The following is a 17175-nucleotide window of genomic DNA, read 5'->3' as shown; positions in this document are numbered from 1 at the left end:
ATCAAACCTCATCTGTAAGTCCATTATTGGAGGTGTCAGTTTGGAGTCTTGTGATCCTTGTGGAAATAGTTGTAAACTCTTGTGTACGTTTGTTGAGACTACCACCTTTTGTTAGATTTAATGTTTTCTTTGACTGATGAATCTATTTCCTCAATTGTATCTTTAGCACTTGAGATTCTGTCTCCAGTCTCTTATGTTCTGCTACTTATGCTCGCATTTGTGGTTCCTGATCATTTCCTCATAATTTCGATTTCTATCATTCCCTCAGTTTGGGTTTCCTTTATTGTCTCTATTCCGGTTTTCAAGTCTTGAATCATTTCTTTCATCTGTGATTGCTTTTTCTTGATTTTCTTTAAGAGATTTGTTGATTTCTTCCCAGTTTTTTGTTTGTCTTTTCCTCCATTTCTTTGAGGAAATTTTTCACTTCCTCTTTAAGGGCCTCAAACATTCTCCTAAAGTGATTTTTTAGGTCATTTTCTCCTGCTTCATCTATATGTGAGTGTTCAAGTCTTGCTGTTGTAGGACCACTAGTTTTTATTGGTGTCATGTTGCTCTTTGTGGTGTTGTGTTCTTACCTTGTATACCCATCCTTTCCTTTGATTGGTGTAGTTGGGGCTGTGTCTCTGGTGATCAATATTCCAGGTGCCAGTGGATCCAAGACTCAGATAGTTGCTCCTCGTGGTGCAGTCAGGGCCACGGTTCCAGTCACCCTGGAGGTTACTCAGTGTTAACAAAGGTTGCTCAGTGCTCTGGGTATTCACTTGGCAGTTCCTGGGCTCACTTGGGCCTGCTCCCATGGAGGTTGCTTGCTTGGGGCTGCTCCTGCTGAGGTTGATTGATGCCTTGGGCCTGCTCAGCAGAGGTCACTGTATCAGGTCTGCTCCAGTGGAGGTAATTGGCTTGGCACTGCTCTGGTGGAGGTCACTGATTCGCTCCCAGTGCTGCAGAGGTCTCTGGCTCAGGCCTGTTCCTGCTGATGTTCCTGGCTGGGGCCTGCTCCCTCTGAGGTCCCTAACTTGCACCTGGTCCCGCAGAGGTCTCTGACTTGGGCCTGCTCCCTCAGTGGGTTGCTCCCTTGTGCCTGCTCCTGTAGAGGTCACTGCCTTGGGACTGCTCCAGTTGAGGTCACAGGCTCAGGTCTGCTCTGGTGGAGGTCACTGGCTCAGGCCCCTCCCACAGATGTCCCTGGCTTGGGCCTGGTCCCACAGGGATCTCTGGCTTAGGCCTGCTCCCTTGGTGGGTTGCTCCCTTGTACCTGCTCCTGTGGAGGTTGCTCCCTCAGGCCTGCTCTAGCTGAAGTCGCTGGCTCAGGGCTGCTCTTGAGGCCACTACCTTTTAAAGAACTAGTAAGTTCTCTCTTAGAATGATAGGCTTTCGCTATTTTGGTGGGGCCAGCCAGCAATGTCCTTCAGCTAGTGAACCTTTCCTTTGGGTTCTTAAAGTTCTCTTGGTTACTGGCTGTGCTCTGAATTTAAGCGTACCCTTGGTGTGGTCCCTTGTCTAGAAAGGCCACTAGACATAGACTATAACTAGCATAAAATGCCATGGATCTGGCTTGACCAAGGGACTTTTTTTTTTCTCATAGTGTAGCAGATTCCTCCGGGGGTGGTGTTTAAGGCACATGGCAGGAGATGAAATGATGATATACCTGAAAGCTAGCTCTCTTTAAATCAATCCAGGTAAGCTCTGCCCACTTCCGGGAGTAGAGAGAGCAGCTAAGCTGAAGAACTGTGTTAGCTGGCATATACCACTATTGGCAGGTGCATTTCTCATTCAATAAAATGGTTCTATGGACTCTGTTTTACCTGCTTACTTTCTTTTTATTTGACTTTATGTGTGGCCCAACGTTCAGTCTTCTGATAGGGTTCCCAAGAGGGTCTTTAGAACAATATGGAAACGGGTATCTGCTCCCCACCTTCTCCTTGCCTGGGGGTGTTTCTTCTCTGTGCTCGTATGCCATCTTCTGGAAAGGGAACTGAGATACATTCCATAGCCTTACATTTCTCTCAGTCTCTCAGTATGTATTTTTATTCAGGCCCACAGAACACAGAGATGTCTCATCCTTATTTTTATGTTTTTTGGGTTACTGCAAAACATTTCTGCTAATAGCTGACAGCTGATCTGCTCATGAGGGGGAGTGAAGGCAGGGATCTCCCACTCAAGCACCTTGGTGACATCTCATTCTGCTAACATTCTTGTGTTGGTCTTCTCGCCATCAGTCGATATTCCTGTATACAGTATGAGCCAAAGCTCGATTGGAAGACATGTGATTGCCATGGCTGCCACAGGAGCGGCTTACCTCTTCCTCATTTTCCTTCTGGAGCTTACCTCATGGAACTTAAAAGCATTTGTATATCGCTCTGTTTTCTTTGGAATTTATAAGATATTTAGTAAGGTAAGTAGCAGAATGTAGACCTTAAGGCACTTGTTTTTAAACATACTTTTATTGAAAAACTGTTTTTTCCTATACCATATATTCTGATCATTGTTCCCCCAGATCCTCCCCACCCACCCAACTCTATGCCCTCTCTTTCTTTCTTTCTTTCTTTCTTTCTTTCTTTCTTTCTTTCTTTCTTTCTTTCTTTCTTCTTTCTTTCTTTTTCTTTCTTTCTTTCTTTTTCTCTCTCTCTTTAGAAAACAACAGCCAAACAAACAAACCAGAACAGAACAAAAAAAGAAGAAACACAAACACACACACACAACCCATAAAATCACAAAATCAGAACCTATATCATACAAACAGAAGGCCATAAGACAAAATATACCTGAACAAAGCAAAAACCGAGACCAAAAAAAATCTACAAAATACCTGCCTGTGAGTTCATTGTGTGTCAGTCATCTCCTGCTGGGCATGGGGCCCACCCTCAAGTGTGGTTATTACACCCAGTGAGACTCCATTAGAGAAAACTAAGTTTTCCTTTGCAAGTGGGCGTCAGTTGGAGGTAGCTTCTTGATTAGGGATGGAGCTCATGTCCACGTCCCCCTTGGTGCTCGCATGCTGTCTCATACGTGCGGCAGGCCCTGTGCATGCTGCCACAGTCGCTGTGAGTTCGTGTGTGTGTCCATCCTGTTGTGTCTAGAAGGCTTAATTTCCTTGGTGTCATCTATTCCCTTTATCTCTTACAGTTTTTCTGCCTCCTCTTCCACATAGCTCCCTGTCTTAGTGTTCTATTGCTGTGAAGAGACAGTATGACCACAGAAACTCTTGTATAGGAAAACATTTCACTGGGGTGGCTTGCTTACAGTTCAAAGGTTTAGTCCATTATCATCATGATGGGAGGCATGGCGGCATGCAGGCAAGAAGTAGATGAGAGTCCTTTATCTTGAAGGTAACAGGAAGTGGCCTAGACACGGGGAAGTAACTTGAGCATATATGAGACCTCAAAGCCTGCCTCCATCAAATATATCCACACCCACTTCAACAAGGCTATAGCGCCTAATAATGCCACTCCCTATGAGCTTATGGGGGCCAGGTACATTAAAATTACCACAGGGTTCATTTTTATTCAAACCATCATATTCCCTGAGCCCTTAAGGGAGGGGTTTGATGCAAACATACTATTTAGGACTGAGTGTTTCGAAAATCTCTCAGTTTGCACCCTGTCCTGATGTGGGTTAGAGTTAACCCTTGAAATGAAAAGTGCATTCATATACACATTTAATTCCATTACTGGATTGATTGGCTTTACCATCATTATGACCAGAACACCTGATGGAACAAGTAGAGGAAAGATTTGTTTGCTCGTGGCTTCAGAGGCTCCGCTCATGGTTGCTTGTCCCCATGTGCTTGGGCAGAGCGTCACAGCAGCGGGAGAGTATGGCTGAGAATCCTGATTGAACCCTAGGGTGAAGAAGCACAGGATGAAGCAAAGGGACCAAGTCCAAGGCCCTACGTCCTGCAGCTCGGGTCTCCTTCTTGGTTTCCAAATAATGCCAAACCAGTGGAAAACATTTCATACTCAGATCATAGCAGTGGATCAGGAAAATCAATCTGTGTTTATTTCTGACATCTACATGAATCAGAAGTCTACATAAAATGTCAGTTTTGTGATTTTGTTGCAATGCATTGATTATTATTGAAATTTTTCCTTTGAATACTTTGTATGTTAGATGCACATTTCCTCCCCCATCAGCCCATTTGTCCCACTTTGACTCTGGCTTTTGTAAAAGTTCCCAAGTTGCCAATCCATAGAACACACATTCCAGCGTAAGGCCGTGTGATAGGTATTCTCATCCACAGCATGCCTCAGACGTATGCACAGGGCTTGTTACACTATAAATTGCTGGTCTACACCAAGCCTCCTGTGTTTCTGATGTAGTAAATTTAGGGTATACTTTGAAAATTTGCATATGTAACATGTCCCTCACTGGTTCTTTTGCTGCTTATAGAAATGAATATTGGAATTAAGTGAGGCATAGAAGGCAGGAGTTTCCAGGCTATGTCCTATAGTTTGGGAAGACACAATAACACAGACTCAGCCTTGAGGACACCATTAGAGGCAGCTTGGTGTCCAAAGCTGATGGGAGTTTCCTATTCAGAATGAAGGAAGAAATACCTAATGGTGGGGCATAACCTCAGGACTAGGGAATCAGGCCAAATCAGCAATAGCTGGCCAGCACCAGAAGTATTGCTCCTTAGAAGTAAAACCTGATGCTCAATTCCAGGGTTGTAATACATTTCCGATCTATCCCCCAAGTACCTACTGCTGCTCAGTGTAACCGTGCATGCTGCACAGAACTCAGCTTCCTTAGGTCTCGCAGGAGAGGTGAGAGGAGGAGTTCATGGATAGTCCAAAGAAAGGGCCCCAGGATGGACACCACGTCAGAGACCAGACAGATGCCACTCACAGGAATGAGGGTTTTGATTTTAAAAAGTATAAAATACTGAAACTGTATCCTGTAGGAACCAAACTAAGTTCTGGCGAATGTGTAATACTTAAGGGAGTAAATTCAAGACATGGGGTAGGGGCAGCTCAGGTGGTGAAGCAGTGGCTGTTCAAAGAGCTGCAGATGGATACTTCACGTCAAGACCCGGGTACAGAGTCAGGGAAATCCTCAGAGACGCAGGAGGAGGACTCATTTGCTTACAATTTATTTTTGTATATTTGATGTTTGTTAGAAATTTGTGGTTTATCTCCCACTTACTCTTTTATTATATTTTACTTGATTACCCTTGCTAGGGCCTTGTTAATATCTCTAAACCACCAAATTTGGGTTTGTTTGTTTTTTTAATTTTACCTTTCCTTCCTTCCTTTCTTTTTTTCTTTTTGACATGTTTTATCCATTTCACTGATCTCCATTCTGAAATAATCCTCATTTAACCTTCATGAATTCATCCAGCCTAGACCAGATGCTCAAGCAGTATCTCCCATCCATTCTCGTCTTCACAATACAGGCCAGACTGTCCCGAGAGTTATCCACAGAATCCGAAGATGAAGATGTACAAAATGAAAGGGAAGCTATCCTGCAGCATCCTCACGAGTCCCTGAACTCTACTGTGCTCATTAAAGAACTTGTAAAGGTAATGTCTTTCCATGGCCAGCGCATGGCTCATTCCCCAAGATGAGCACCAAGGAATCACTGTGGGCCTTTTGGATCTATGCCTGTTCTCCAAGAAGGGTTCTTATGAAACCGTCTGAAGTACTGTGGTCTGTAAAGGTTTGAAACTGTGTGTCTGACCCATCCGAATACATAGTGTTTTGTATTTTCTTTGTTTTTAAGATATATTTTAAAGTGCCACCCATTCTGGCTGTGAGAAATATCTCTGTCACCATCCAAAAGGAGGAGTGTTTTGGATTGCTTGGACTAAATGGAGCTGGAAAAACTACTACCTTTGAAATTCTGACTGGAGAAGAGGTTGCTACGTCTGGGGATGTGTTCATTGAAGGCTACAGCATCACGGAAAATATCCGAAAGGTATGCTAGTGTATAGTCTGAAGGTGAGAAGCATGGTGCCTTAGGGGTGTGGACGGGAGGCAAATGGCAGGAGCTCCCAGAGAGGACTGGTGACAGGTATTGAGATGATTCAATGCATCCCATCGGATGCTTCTGGAAAGAGAAGGAAAATGTAAGGGGACACATGGAGGTATGAAGGGCAGTGTCCTCTGAGTGAAATGCAACCTCTCAGCAGCCCCTCTAGCATACCACACAATGTGCTTAGTGTGTGTAGGCATCTATTAGACTCAGAGTCTCCAGCCTAGTGTTTAAGAAGAAACTTGAGGTTACCAGTCCCACCCTAACAAAACTCTGAACGAGATGTGCATGGTGGCACATGCTTTTAATGCCAGCACTCAGGAAGCAGAAGCATGTGGATCTCTGGAGTCCTAGGCCAGCCTTGTCTACACAGTAAGACCTGTCTTACTGGGAACCAGCTGACACCCCAAATTAAGGCCCTGAGAAAGTGAAACATGAATCACCACTTAATCTGGCACAAAACTCCAGGGCAGGGCCAAGGAGATGGCTGTGGTTCAGGTGCTTGTCGTGCAAACCTAACAATCTGAGTTCGGATACCCAGAGCCCGGTAACAGCCAGATACAGGAGGATGCTCCTATGCAGTCCCAGCATTTCTGTGATAAGAGGGCAGAGATGGGAGAATGGCAGCTAGCTGAGTGTACACAGTGGTGAATATCAAGATAGCCGCCTCAAATAAGGTAAAAGTTGTCCACTGACCTCTGTGCAAATTCCCATCCTCGTATGCATGCAAGCACATAGACAGAATAGACATCCAGACCCAGACATAACAACTTCAGAGTAGGAACTCTGGGGGAACCAATATTGGGGCAGGAAAAACTGCACCTTTAATGATGAATTGCTGGAAGCTTGGGCAGAGCAAATCTTAACACGTATAGAACTTCAACAGGAAGCTGGTCGTTTGGCTGGCACTTCTGTACTTCTGTGAATTTTATCTCCTTGGGTTCAATCAGGTTCTTAGTGTGACTGGCAGAGAAAAATCCCTTGGACAGCCTGCAGGAGGAAGGAGACAGGAACCAATACACAGAATGTTCTGTCCTTAAGAAGTTTGCACATAGATGGAGTTATTCAACCAGGGCCTGAAAGACCAGGACAGAGGAAATGTCAACTCCAACAAGCTCCAGCCATTAGTCCCACCTAAAGGAAGAGGAAAAAATCAAGAAGCACCTAATAGACCATGCTGACTGATGAAGCTACTACTTCAGGCATTATTTTTAATATAGTTGGGGAGAATAGACACCCTTGCCTTGTCCCTGATTTTAGGATTTGTTAATTTTTTTTTGTTTTTCTAAGAATGCACCTTTAATAGGATAATTGAAATAATCCATGCTTATCTTAGATATATGACCTAGCTCTCAAATTACAAAATAACTCACTACAAAACAACTCAGCTGAGGTTATTTCCTGCCTCCCTTTCATTATTATGCAGCTGTACTTGACATTTATTGAAAAATTCATGTGAACCAAGAAACTTGTAAAGTATGTTGTTGTATTGAATACAATACCTGTTGAAGCAGGTATAGAAATAGCTACACCTGCAGAGGCGTCTTCTAATTCATAATGCTTCATCAGCTGTAGTTAATCTATGTTAACCTCAGTCTCTATAGTCATCTTTCTAAGTCCCTCCCTAGTACTTCCTATGTCTCTCTATATGTCCTGGATCCTCCAAAACCTCTATGGCTAATTCTGGTCAGCTAGTAGCTATCTCTGCCCTCTGATTAAAGGTTTGTTTTATTGTCAGTCTCAGAAGTATCTGAGTGTGATCAAAATATCCCACAACACTCCTCTCATCCATTTATCCTCACACACAAGAATTCGGGGTCTTCTTAAACCCAGCCTAGACATTGCTAATTAACCTCCCACCTCCATCGCAGGCTTCAGTCTTGATAACCTGGTGTTCCTTGGGACAGAATAATAAAGGTGTGTTAATGAACAATGTTCCAAATTTCAAAAGTATTTATTTACTTATTGAGGGTAGGCTTCACACTACTGATTAACCTCACAAAGACTATAGGTTAAGAAATGGTAGTCCGGCCTCCTCCAGGCAAATATGCTTGTATTGCTCTAACTCTAATGTCAGCTTATGACAGTTATCTGGGCACATGCACCTTCATGCATGAAGTTCTTCATGCCTTAGAGTTCTAACACATGTAGTCACCCCGGCCATGGTAATCCTGTGACCACTGGAAGATACAAAGTTCTTTGCTAGAAGGGCATCAATTTGTTCCCAGGCCATAGGTCAGAAAACTTTGAGTTTTTTTTTTTTTAAAAAAAATGGTATTCATATTCACTGTGTGATGCTCAGTGAGGTAGTTGTCTTATCTCTATCAATGTTCTCTTATTTTAGGTAAGGTCAAAAATTGGCTATTGTCCACAGTTGGATGCTTTGCTGGATTTCATGACCCCTCGGGAGATCTTGACAATGTATGCCAGGGTGTGGGGGCTTCCAGAGGACAGTATTAGACCCTATGTGGACAACTTGTTGGAAATGCTGTACCTGCAACCACAAGCCGAGAAGTTTATTTACACCTTGAGGTGAGATCACGTGCTCTGCTCCCGTTGCGGCCGTATTCTGACATCTGCCATGTTTGGGGTCTGACAGCTGTGGGATGGATTGCCACCTGTCTAAACAAGCTCCGTAACAGGCAGGCAAGGGCTGGAGTGCTCAAGTGTTCTTCTCAATGAAGCAGACCCTAGGAACATCACACCTTTTTTTTTTTTATGATAAACTCTCAGGCCTGGTCCAATTTGAATTCTAGCCAGTGAACTAGACAGATGAGTGTCTCTTTTCCTGCCTTGCTGTGATTCTTTGTCTCCTCATAAAGGACAAGGATGAGGTTCTCTGTATTGCTCTGGCTGACTGCCATGTAGCTCATATGTTAGAAAACCCCAAGGAACTACAAGAATAAGAATCTGAATTTAACTGATAATATAGCTAAAAATAAATGGAATAAGCAAAAGTCATTATTCTGCATTGCAGATGAAAGAAAATTTCTGTGTACAGTTGGGTTTGGTCTCATGTCCCAGTACAGTCATGGGTAACCAGCAATTTTTCCTGTAACTAAAGTCCGAGTGCTAATTAGATATGTTACCTACTAAATTACTGTACTATAAAGCTATCTGTGCTTCCACTTCTCTCCCTTCCTGACTCTGAAGTGGAGGAAGCAAACGCAGGCTGAGCACCGCTGTCGCCATAATGGGGAAGTCGTCCGTAGTCTTCCTAGATGAGCCGTCCACTGGCATGGACCCCTTAGCCCGGCGCATGCTCTGGAACACAGTGATAAGGACACGAGAGAGTGGCAAGGTCATCATCATAACCTCTCACAGGTGTGGCTCACGATGGGCGAGGGCAGAATTCTATGGCAATGAGGAGGAAATGCCTGGGGCCAGGAATAGTGTATAGAAAACTTGCCTGAGTATGTGAGCTTCTTCTTAGCATTTAATCCTAAGAAGTGTTTGAATATGTAAGGGGAAGATATTTATGAGCTGTTCCATTTGAAGAGCTGGTCCTCTCCTGTTCTGAATTATAAAATACCTCCATTCCCTATGGCCCTAATAACTGGCAAATGAGAATTATCTCTTCAAGAGGCTCAAAAAACATTGAGTATTTGAATGTCCTCTGACATTCAAATAACATAGTTCTGCCTTATGTCCTCTGGCATCTTGCTTTTCTAGTATGGAGGAGTGTGAAGCTCTCTGCACCAGGCTAGCCATCATGGTGCAGGGAAAGTTCGTGTGCCTGGGGAGCCCTCAGCATCTCAAGAACAAGTTTGGCAATGTTTACACCATGAATGTCAAGTTCAAAACTGACTCTGGTGATAATGTAATAAAGGATTTTGAAGGATTTATTGCCCAAGTTTTCCCAGGTAAGTTGGGTCAGGTTAACTTTGCCAAGTAAGTCATGTCTGTTGTCTGACCATCTGTGTGCTGTTTGTCTCTAACCATGGTTTCCTGTGAGGCTTCTCTATGCCTGACACCTAATAATGAGTTCTTTGGAAGAGGTTTGTGCCTGTAGCTGTTTCTGTTTATGCAAGTGTTCAAAAAATGATAAGAATTTGTCAGTCTCATATGTGAACAAGAAGTCATAGAATTTTTTAATATTTATTTATTTATTTATTTATTTATTTATTTATTTATTTATTATATATACAATATTCTGTGTGTATGCCTGCAGGCCAGAAGAGGGCACCAGACCTCATTACAGATGGTTGTGAGCCACCATGTGGTTGCTGGGAATTGAACTCAGGACCTTTGGAAGAGCAGGCAATGCTCCTAACTGCTGAGCCATCTCTCCAGCCCGAAGTCATAGAATTTAAAGTTTGAAGGTCTGGGTTTTGTTTTTAAGCAATTCCAATTTTTAAAAATATGATCCATATCAGTCTACTCGGACTGACTCCCATAGCACAATACCACAGAGAGGGTGGCTTAACCAGCATTTATTTTCTCACAGCTTTGGGGGTTGAAAGTCCAAGATCAAGTCGTCAACAGCCCTGTGTCTTCTGAGACCTCTCTGGCTTACACTGCAGACAGCATCTTTCCACTTTATTCTCATAGGATGTTTTCTGTGTTTTTGCATTTCCCTGGTGCCCTGGTGTCTAGTTTTGTTTTTTCTTTTTTTCCCCCAAAGGATACCAGTCCCAGTGGGTCAGCAGTGTCACACTTCAAACCTCCTTTAGACTCAGTCACCTCCATAAAGGCCCTATCTCCAAAGTCTCCTGGGGAGGTGGGACTTCAGTGCATGCATTTTGAAAGAGATAAAAAATTCAGGCTATAACATAATCTGTGAAAAATATTAAGTATTTTTGTCTTGTATTAAAAATTATAACTCTTCCGGTGGTGGTGGTGGTGCACACCTTTAATCCCAGCACTCGGGAGACGGAGGCAGGCAGATCTCTGTGAGTTTGAGGCCAGCCTGGTCTACAAGAGCTAGTTCCAGGACAGCTAAGGTTACTGTACAGAGAAACCCTGCTCAAAAAATAAACACAGACAAATAAACAAAAAATTGTAACTCTGACCATTTGCTGTCTCAGCCAGGATATGGTTTTGAAATGCAAATGAGTATGGTTTCTTTCAAGAATTTCTGTTTCTGATGTTGGTTGCTCTTAAAAATCTGATAACTCAGTGATGACAAGAAATTTTAGGGGCTGGAGAGAGGGCTCAGTGGTTAAGAGCATTTCCTGCTCTTCCAAAGGTCCTGAGTTCAATTCCCAGCAACCACATGGTGGCTCACAACCATCTGTAATGAGGTCTGGTGCCCTCTTCTGGCCTGCAGGCATACATGCAAAACAGAATATTGTATACATAATAAATAAATAAATAAATATTAAAAACAAAAACAAAAAAGAAATTTTATAAATGTTATGACTCTAATAAAGTATTCATTTGATAAGAAAAATTTTTTAAAAAAGTAATTCTGTTTGGTACGTTAAATCCAACAAGAACTGGTCTGCTAGCCACAGGGTGCAGTGCAGATCGTAGATGCTACTTTTGCTTCTGGTTTCCCACCTCACTCTCCAAAACTTAAAAGTACTCTCTGATCAAGGATTCTTGCACCCATGGGCTTTATCTTTATTTCCACCTTATTGGGCTGAGCAAAACAACAACAGAAGCCCCTCTAGGGTTAAGCTGAGGATTTGGAATTTTACAGTCTGAAGCCATGGGAAATAACACAGGAGAAGCTGGGATCTCTAAGTAAGTGAGGGCCAGCAGGGCATCTGTGGGAGTAGGCGTGTGGTCCTGGGCCTGGTGATAATGACGTGGTACGGGAATGCAGGTGCGTATGTCCTGAGGGTTAAAGATCTGCTTATGTGCCCATTCTCAGACATTTTTGAGTACTCAACAAAGTTTTATTTTCTGTGGTGCCTTGTGGTCCAAGAAGTTGATTTGCTGTTAGCTCTTCTGCTTATTTGCGGCACTTGACAGAGGAACACCAAATACTAACCCCCACTAAGGATGTGGACACACGTATCTTATGGGAATGTGGGCTTGAGAAAGGCCTTAAATGTAAGCCCTTCCCTATATGATTCTTGAGTAAAGTATGAGTAGATATTAATCATTAAAAATAAGAAATAAACATTAGCCAGAGGGCAGTTGAGTAAGCATTTCTTGTGGGGTTACCACAAGAAAGCGGATGCTTTTAACATATAAGTTTTATATAAACTCAAGGAAATTTAAATAACCATATATTTGTTTTATGAAAAATGTCAGAAATAGGATGATTCTTGTCTTCAATATAGATTTTATCTCTGAAAAGCATTGTGGGGAAAATTAATCTAGAATCTTGTAAAATTGTAACAAAATGTTTCAATGAAATAATAGGCTCAAAAATAAGGTATTTCCCCTTTTAGCCCCAAAGATAAAATATTAATAACAGGAATGAAAAACATAAAGAAATAAAACAGAAAAATAAGCTGTAAGAAAATATAAATCCTAGAAGCTAATGGCCATGCCTTTGCTGGGATCTGAGGTGATGCCTTGGGCTGTCTCTGGGGAGCGCATGCTGAGAGGGCCACATAAAGGCAGGGCCTTCAAAGTGGATAAAAGTCAGTCCTCCGGAGCATCTTCTTCCAAGCAGAAGAAGGCACAGCTCTGCTCTGGAGGACTCGGAAGAGCATGTGGCAGAGCTCCCTTGCTGCTGTCTGTTAATAGATCCTAAAAGACTCTCAGCTGTGAAGCTACAAGCATTTTGCCCTACTCCATTTCCTACATTCCTAAACTACAAGGCAACTCATCTCCCATAGGCACAAGGAATTGGCAAGGTTGTGGTTGATCTCCGCAGAAAGCGCTGCTAGTGAAAAGCAGAAACCCTAGCATGATGGAAGCACGGTGCTATAAAACAGAAAGACATTACCTCACAACATACCACAAGTGGGATAGACACCATGACAGAAGAGCAAAGAAACTGGCTGACAAAACAATAGAAGGATCTACAGGAAAGCCAACAGCCTTGGAGAGGATTTTCTCAGCAAAGTTTCGTAAATACTTAACTAAAGAATAAACAACATGCAGTGTGCAAAGGAAGTGGATATTGCAGAAGAGAACAACAGGGAAAAACAAACTAATGTATATATGGATCTGTGGGAAAGTGAAGTAAGGCAGGGACAGGCCAGGGAAGCTGGTCACAAAGGGAGTGAAGTCAGCAGAAGAGAAGCAGTACTGAAATTTGTCAGTCGTGTTCCTGAAGCCAAAGAAGACAGACCGAACATGAAAGTCAAGCAGGCACTTGGAAGACAGCACCAAGGCATACTCTAATGAAATCACTGCCCTTTAGTATAGCTCACTCTGTAGACCAACAGCCAAGTAAGTCAGTGACAAGCAGAAGAAAAGCAGAATGAATAGATCAAGCATGTGTGCACGTGTGTGTCTCTCACTGTGTGTTCACATGTGTGTATGCATGAGGAATCCAGAAGAAAACCTCCGATATCCTTCTATTAGAGCCACCCATATTACCTACACACAACACACATAGGTGTGTAGTGTATGTTTTTGTCATATGGGTATGTGCTCCTATACATGCAAGTGTATGTGTACGTACATATGATTGTGGAGGACAGAGGTCGGTGTAGTCCTCAGGTCAGTGAGGTCCTCAGTTGCTCTCTGTCTTTTGAGGCAGTGCCTTTCACTCAGTATGAAGCTTCCCAATTTGACAAAACTGACTCTAGGAATAACCTGTCTCTGCCCTGCTAGCACTGGGGTTACAGCATAGGCTAGCACTCCCAACTTTATGTGGGTGCTGGGGATATTAACTCAGGTCCTCATATTTGGGGAGCACACACTTTCTTGACTGAGCCATCTCCCCAGACACAGTGTCTTGTTGTTGCTATGTCATAATCTCTTACTGGTCTAGACCTCACCAAGTAGGCTAGGCTGGCTGGCCAGTGAGCCCCAGAGATCCACCTGTCTCTACCTTTCCAACATAGGGATGAGAAGTGAATGCCACCACACCTAGGCTTTTATGTGGGTTCTGGGATTCAAGCCTAGGTCCCCATGCTTATGCAGCAAGCATTTTACCAACTGAGCCATCCCCCAATCTTGTGCGGGAGAATTGTCTGTATTCTGTCAATCATGTTTTAAATAAGTGCTGATTGGCCAGGCAGGAAGTATAGGCAGGTCAACCAGACAGGAAGTAGAGGCGGGGTGATGAGAACAGGAGTATTCTGGGAAGAAGGAAGCTCTTCCCCTATTCCAGCCCAGATCACGGAAGAAGCAGGATGTGAGCTGCTCTGCGGAGAAAGGTACTGAGCCATGTGGCTAACATAGATAAGAACAATGGGTTAATAAAAGCTACAAGAGCTAGTAAGAAGCCTGAGCTAATGGGCCAATCAGTTTATAAGTAATGCAGACTCTCTGTGTGATTTTCTTTGGGGCTTGCCAGCTGTGGGGTACCAGGCAGGACAGAAACCCTAACAGGAAAGCCCTCCATGTTTTACAAATCTTTGATAAGAATGTTTCAAAACAACAGCTTGTAAATATATTTAAGAAATGCAGGAAAGGAAAAATGGAAACAAAAAAAATTTAACCCCAAAATGATCTTAAGGATTCAGAGACAAAAAAAAAAAAAAAACCAGGCACCGGGCTGTGGTGGTTCATGCCTGTTATCCCAGCACCCGGGAAGCAGAGACAGGTATATCTCTGTGAGTTTGAGGCCAGCCTGGTCTACAAAACTAGTTCCAGTTCAGGCTCCAAAACTACACAGAAAAACCCTGTCTCAAAAGCAAAAATCCAGGCATTATTGTTCCCATAAGTTCTTTCTGAAGAATATGCAGGTGAAAATTTTCAGATTAATTGAAAATGTTATTGGAGAAACATTTGCATAAGAACTAATGGTGAGTATTGGGCTGGGTTTATTAGGTAGTACACATTTAAAATTGAATGCCAGCACCAGGGAGGCTGAGGCAGGAGGACTGAAAGTTCAAGACCAATCTGGCCTACACAGTGAAAACCTCCCTCATTCTGAAAAGAAAACAAAATGCCAGACCAGTGGTTCTCAACCTGAGTCCCGACTCCTCTGAGGATCGCATAGCCGACATCTTTTATATTAGATATTTATGACTCATAACTAAAGATGGATGTTATCAGTAATTCTACACTATCTCAGAACTGAGTATAATAAAGGGTTCTCTATTCAGGGATAGACTTACAGATCACAGTCCTCTGCTTGAACAGGGAACCGGAACTAAATCCAGCAATGGAGAGAGAGAGGGAGCACAGGCAAGCTTTATGGCTACATTTATAGCATAAGAGACCACACCCAAGTGGGCTGATATCTTAAAGACTATTGGCTGAAGGAATTCCCATAGCACATAACAATAGCAAAATTACAGTTATGAGGTAGCAATGAAAATAATTTTATGGTTGGGGGTTACCACAACATGAGCTATATTAAAGGGTCTCAGCATTAGGGGGCTTGAGAACCACTGGGCTAAATGAATGCTGTCTGTCTGATCACATAGCATATAATTGATAAATGTTTTAGTAATACATATGATAATTTTAAATGAATGCAACCAATATAAAACCCTAGCCCCATATTCTCTCACTAGCCCAATACTTGGCATTTGGGACTTAATTTTTTTATTTAAGTCTTTGGTTTTGTTCAACCAGTTTGCAGTGTCTTCCTGTGTAAATGGACTCTCCTGTCATCTTCCACAGCAGGCACTTGTCTCCACAAATGCTGCCTTAGTCATCTGTTCAGTCTTAGTCATTTGCCCATCACAGAACACAAGTATTCAAGGAAGAGTCTCATTGTGAATGGTGGGGGCAGCATCTCTGCCGTTCTCTGTATCTTCAAATGACTTAAAAAAAATACTGAAAAGGGCAGTGACCTAGAAATTCCATGTCTAGAAACAGACTGTAAACATTTAAATCACCTGTGCTAAGGGCTAGATTTAAAAAAAAAAAAAAGATAATCGCAATATTCTGATACAAGAAACAACTTTCAGCAGTCAAATGAAAGTGAAGTATGGGATATTAATATACTAACTGGTGCAGAAAGGATAATGAGTTAACTATGACGATATTAAATGCCATGAATAAACCTTTTAAACAGTGTTCAATGAAAAAAGGATTAGAAACTTTACCCAACTGGGCTTAAAATATAGATTGGGGGTAGATGACTTATCTACCAAGTATGAGGACTAAAAATGGGCAAAATCAAACCATTAAGATAAAAACAAAAGAAAATAACGTATAAGGTGTTAATTTACTCAGTTACACTGAGGCACTGGAGACATTTTGTTGGGGCAGAGGCTGGAAGGTGTCATGTGGGAGCAGCTGCTTTGTTATTTGACCTGAATGGGAGGCTTCCTGTGTGTTGATTTTAAATAATTAAGTTCTGTGCTTGAAACAGTATATAATAAAAAATTTGTGTGGCAAAGCATCCTTTAGGGCTGATATTAAAGAAAATCCCACATCATTATAACTACATATGAGTTACTTTCAATTTTTAAATCCAAGTCAATTTAATCTACAAATACACAATTCAGATATAAACAAGTATGTGTTCAAAATTCATACAGGATACTACTATTTTCCTTCTGATTGTACTAGTGAATTCTTACACACTTGTAAAGCAAACTAACAGACTTTGGTGGCCTGTATGCTGTCTGGGTATTTCCTTTCACGTGGCAGCAAGACTGTATAATCACAAGAATATTGAGGCGGTGTCATCCCTGCTCCCCTCCAAAGCCACCATGGGAAGATGCATGACCAGGAGTGCATTGCCTAGGAGTACATTGCCCCAGCCCACGTTCTCAGCACTGGTTTAGCAGTTCTCAGCACTCATGTTAATTTTAGAAGGACCAGTATCTAACATTAGACATGTGAGTTGAACAATGTATGCTCAATAACTGCCTTGTATTCCATGACAGTATGGTTTCCTCAGTAATAAATCCTCTGAAAACAGTAGCCATGCTGGCTCTGGTGGCTTGGATGAGAATGTCCCCCATAAAGCTCATGCTTTTGAACACTTGATCCTATCCACTTATGTCTAGACCCATTAGCTTCTTCACTGTATATACTACTATGTAAATATAACATCATTTTGGCAGTTTTAAATGAAATAGGTAAGATCACTCACCTGACCTATTTTTCTGTCCTAGGTAGTGAGCTGAAGCAAGAGAGTCAAGGGATCCTTAATTACTACATTCCCAGCAAGGACAACAGCTGGGGAAAGGTGATGCCCGAAACCATGCACTTGTATGCACT

At 42.5% G+C, this 17175-nt stretch overlaps 1 protein-coding gene across 1 annotated transcript in view; it reads left to right on the top strand.

The window, feature by feature from the left end:
- Positions 1–17175, top strand: part of LOC130880341 (phospholipid-transporting ATPase ABCA3-like) — a 105187-nt gene that overhangs the window by 87504 nt on the left and 508 nt on the right. The window contains exons 24-30 of the mRNA XM_057779329.1: positions 2220–2395; positions 5396–5521; positions 5722–5916; positions 8318–8505; positions 9127–9297; positions 9646–9836; positions 17070–17143. Of these exons, the coding sequence (XP_057635312.1) occupies positions 2220–2395; positions 5396–5521; positions 5722–5916; positions 8318–8505; positions 9127–9297; positions 9646–9836; positions 17070–17143 (1121 nt within the window). The remainder of the gene's footprint in view (positions 1–2219; positions 2396–5395; positions 5522–5721; positions 5917–8317; positions 8506–9126; positions 9298–9645; positions 9837–17069; positions 17144–17175) is intronic.

Source organism: Chionomys nivalis, chromosome 8, assembly GCF_950005125.1.
Source record: "Chionomys nivalis chromosome 8, mChiNiv1.1, whole genome shotgun sequence".
Classification (NCBI taxonomy): Eukaryota; Metazoa; Chordata; class Mammalia; order Rodentia; family Cricetidae; genus Chionomys; species Chionomys nivalis.
This window is presented reverse-complemented; position numbering and strand designations above follow the sequence as displayed.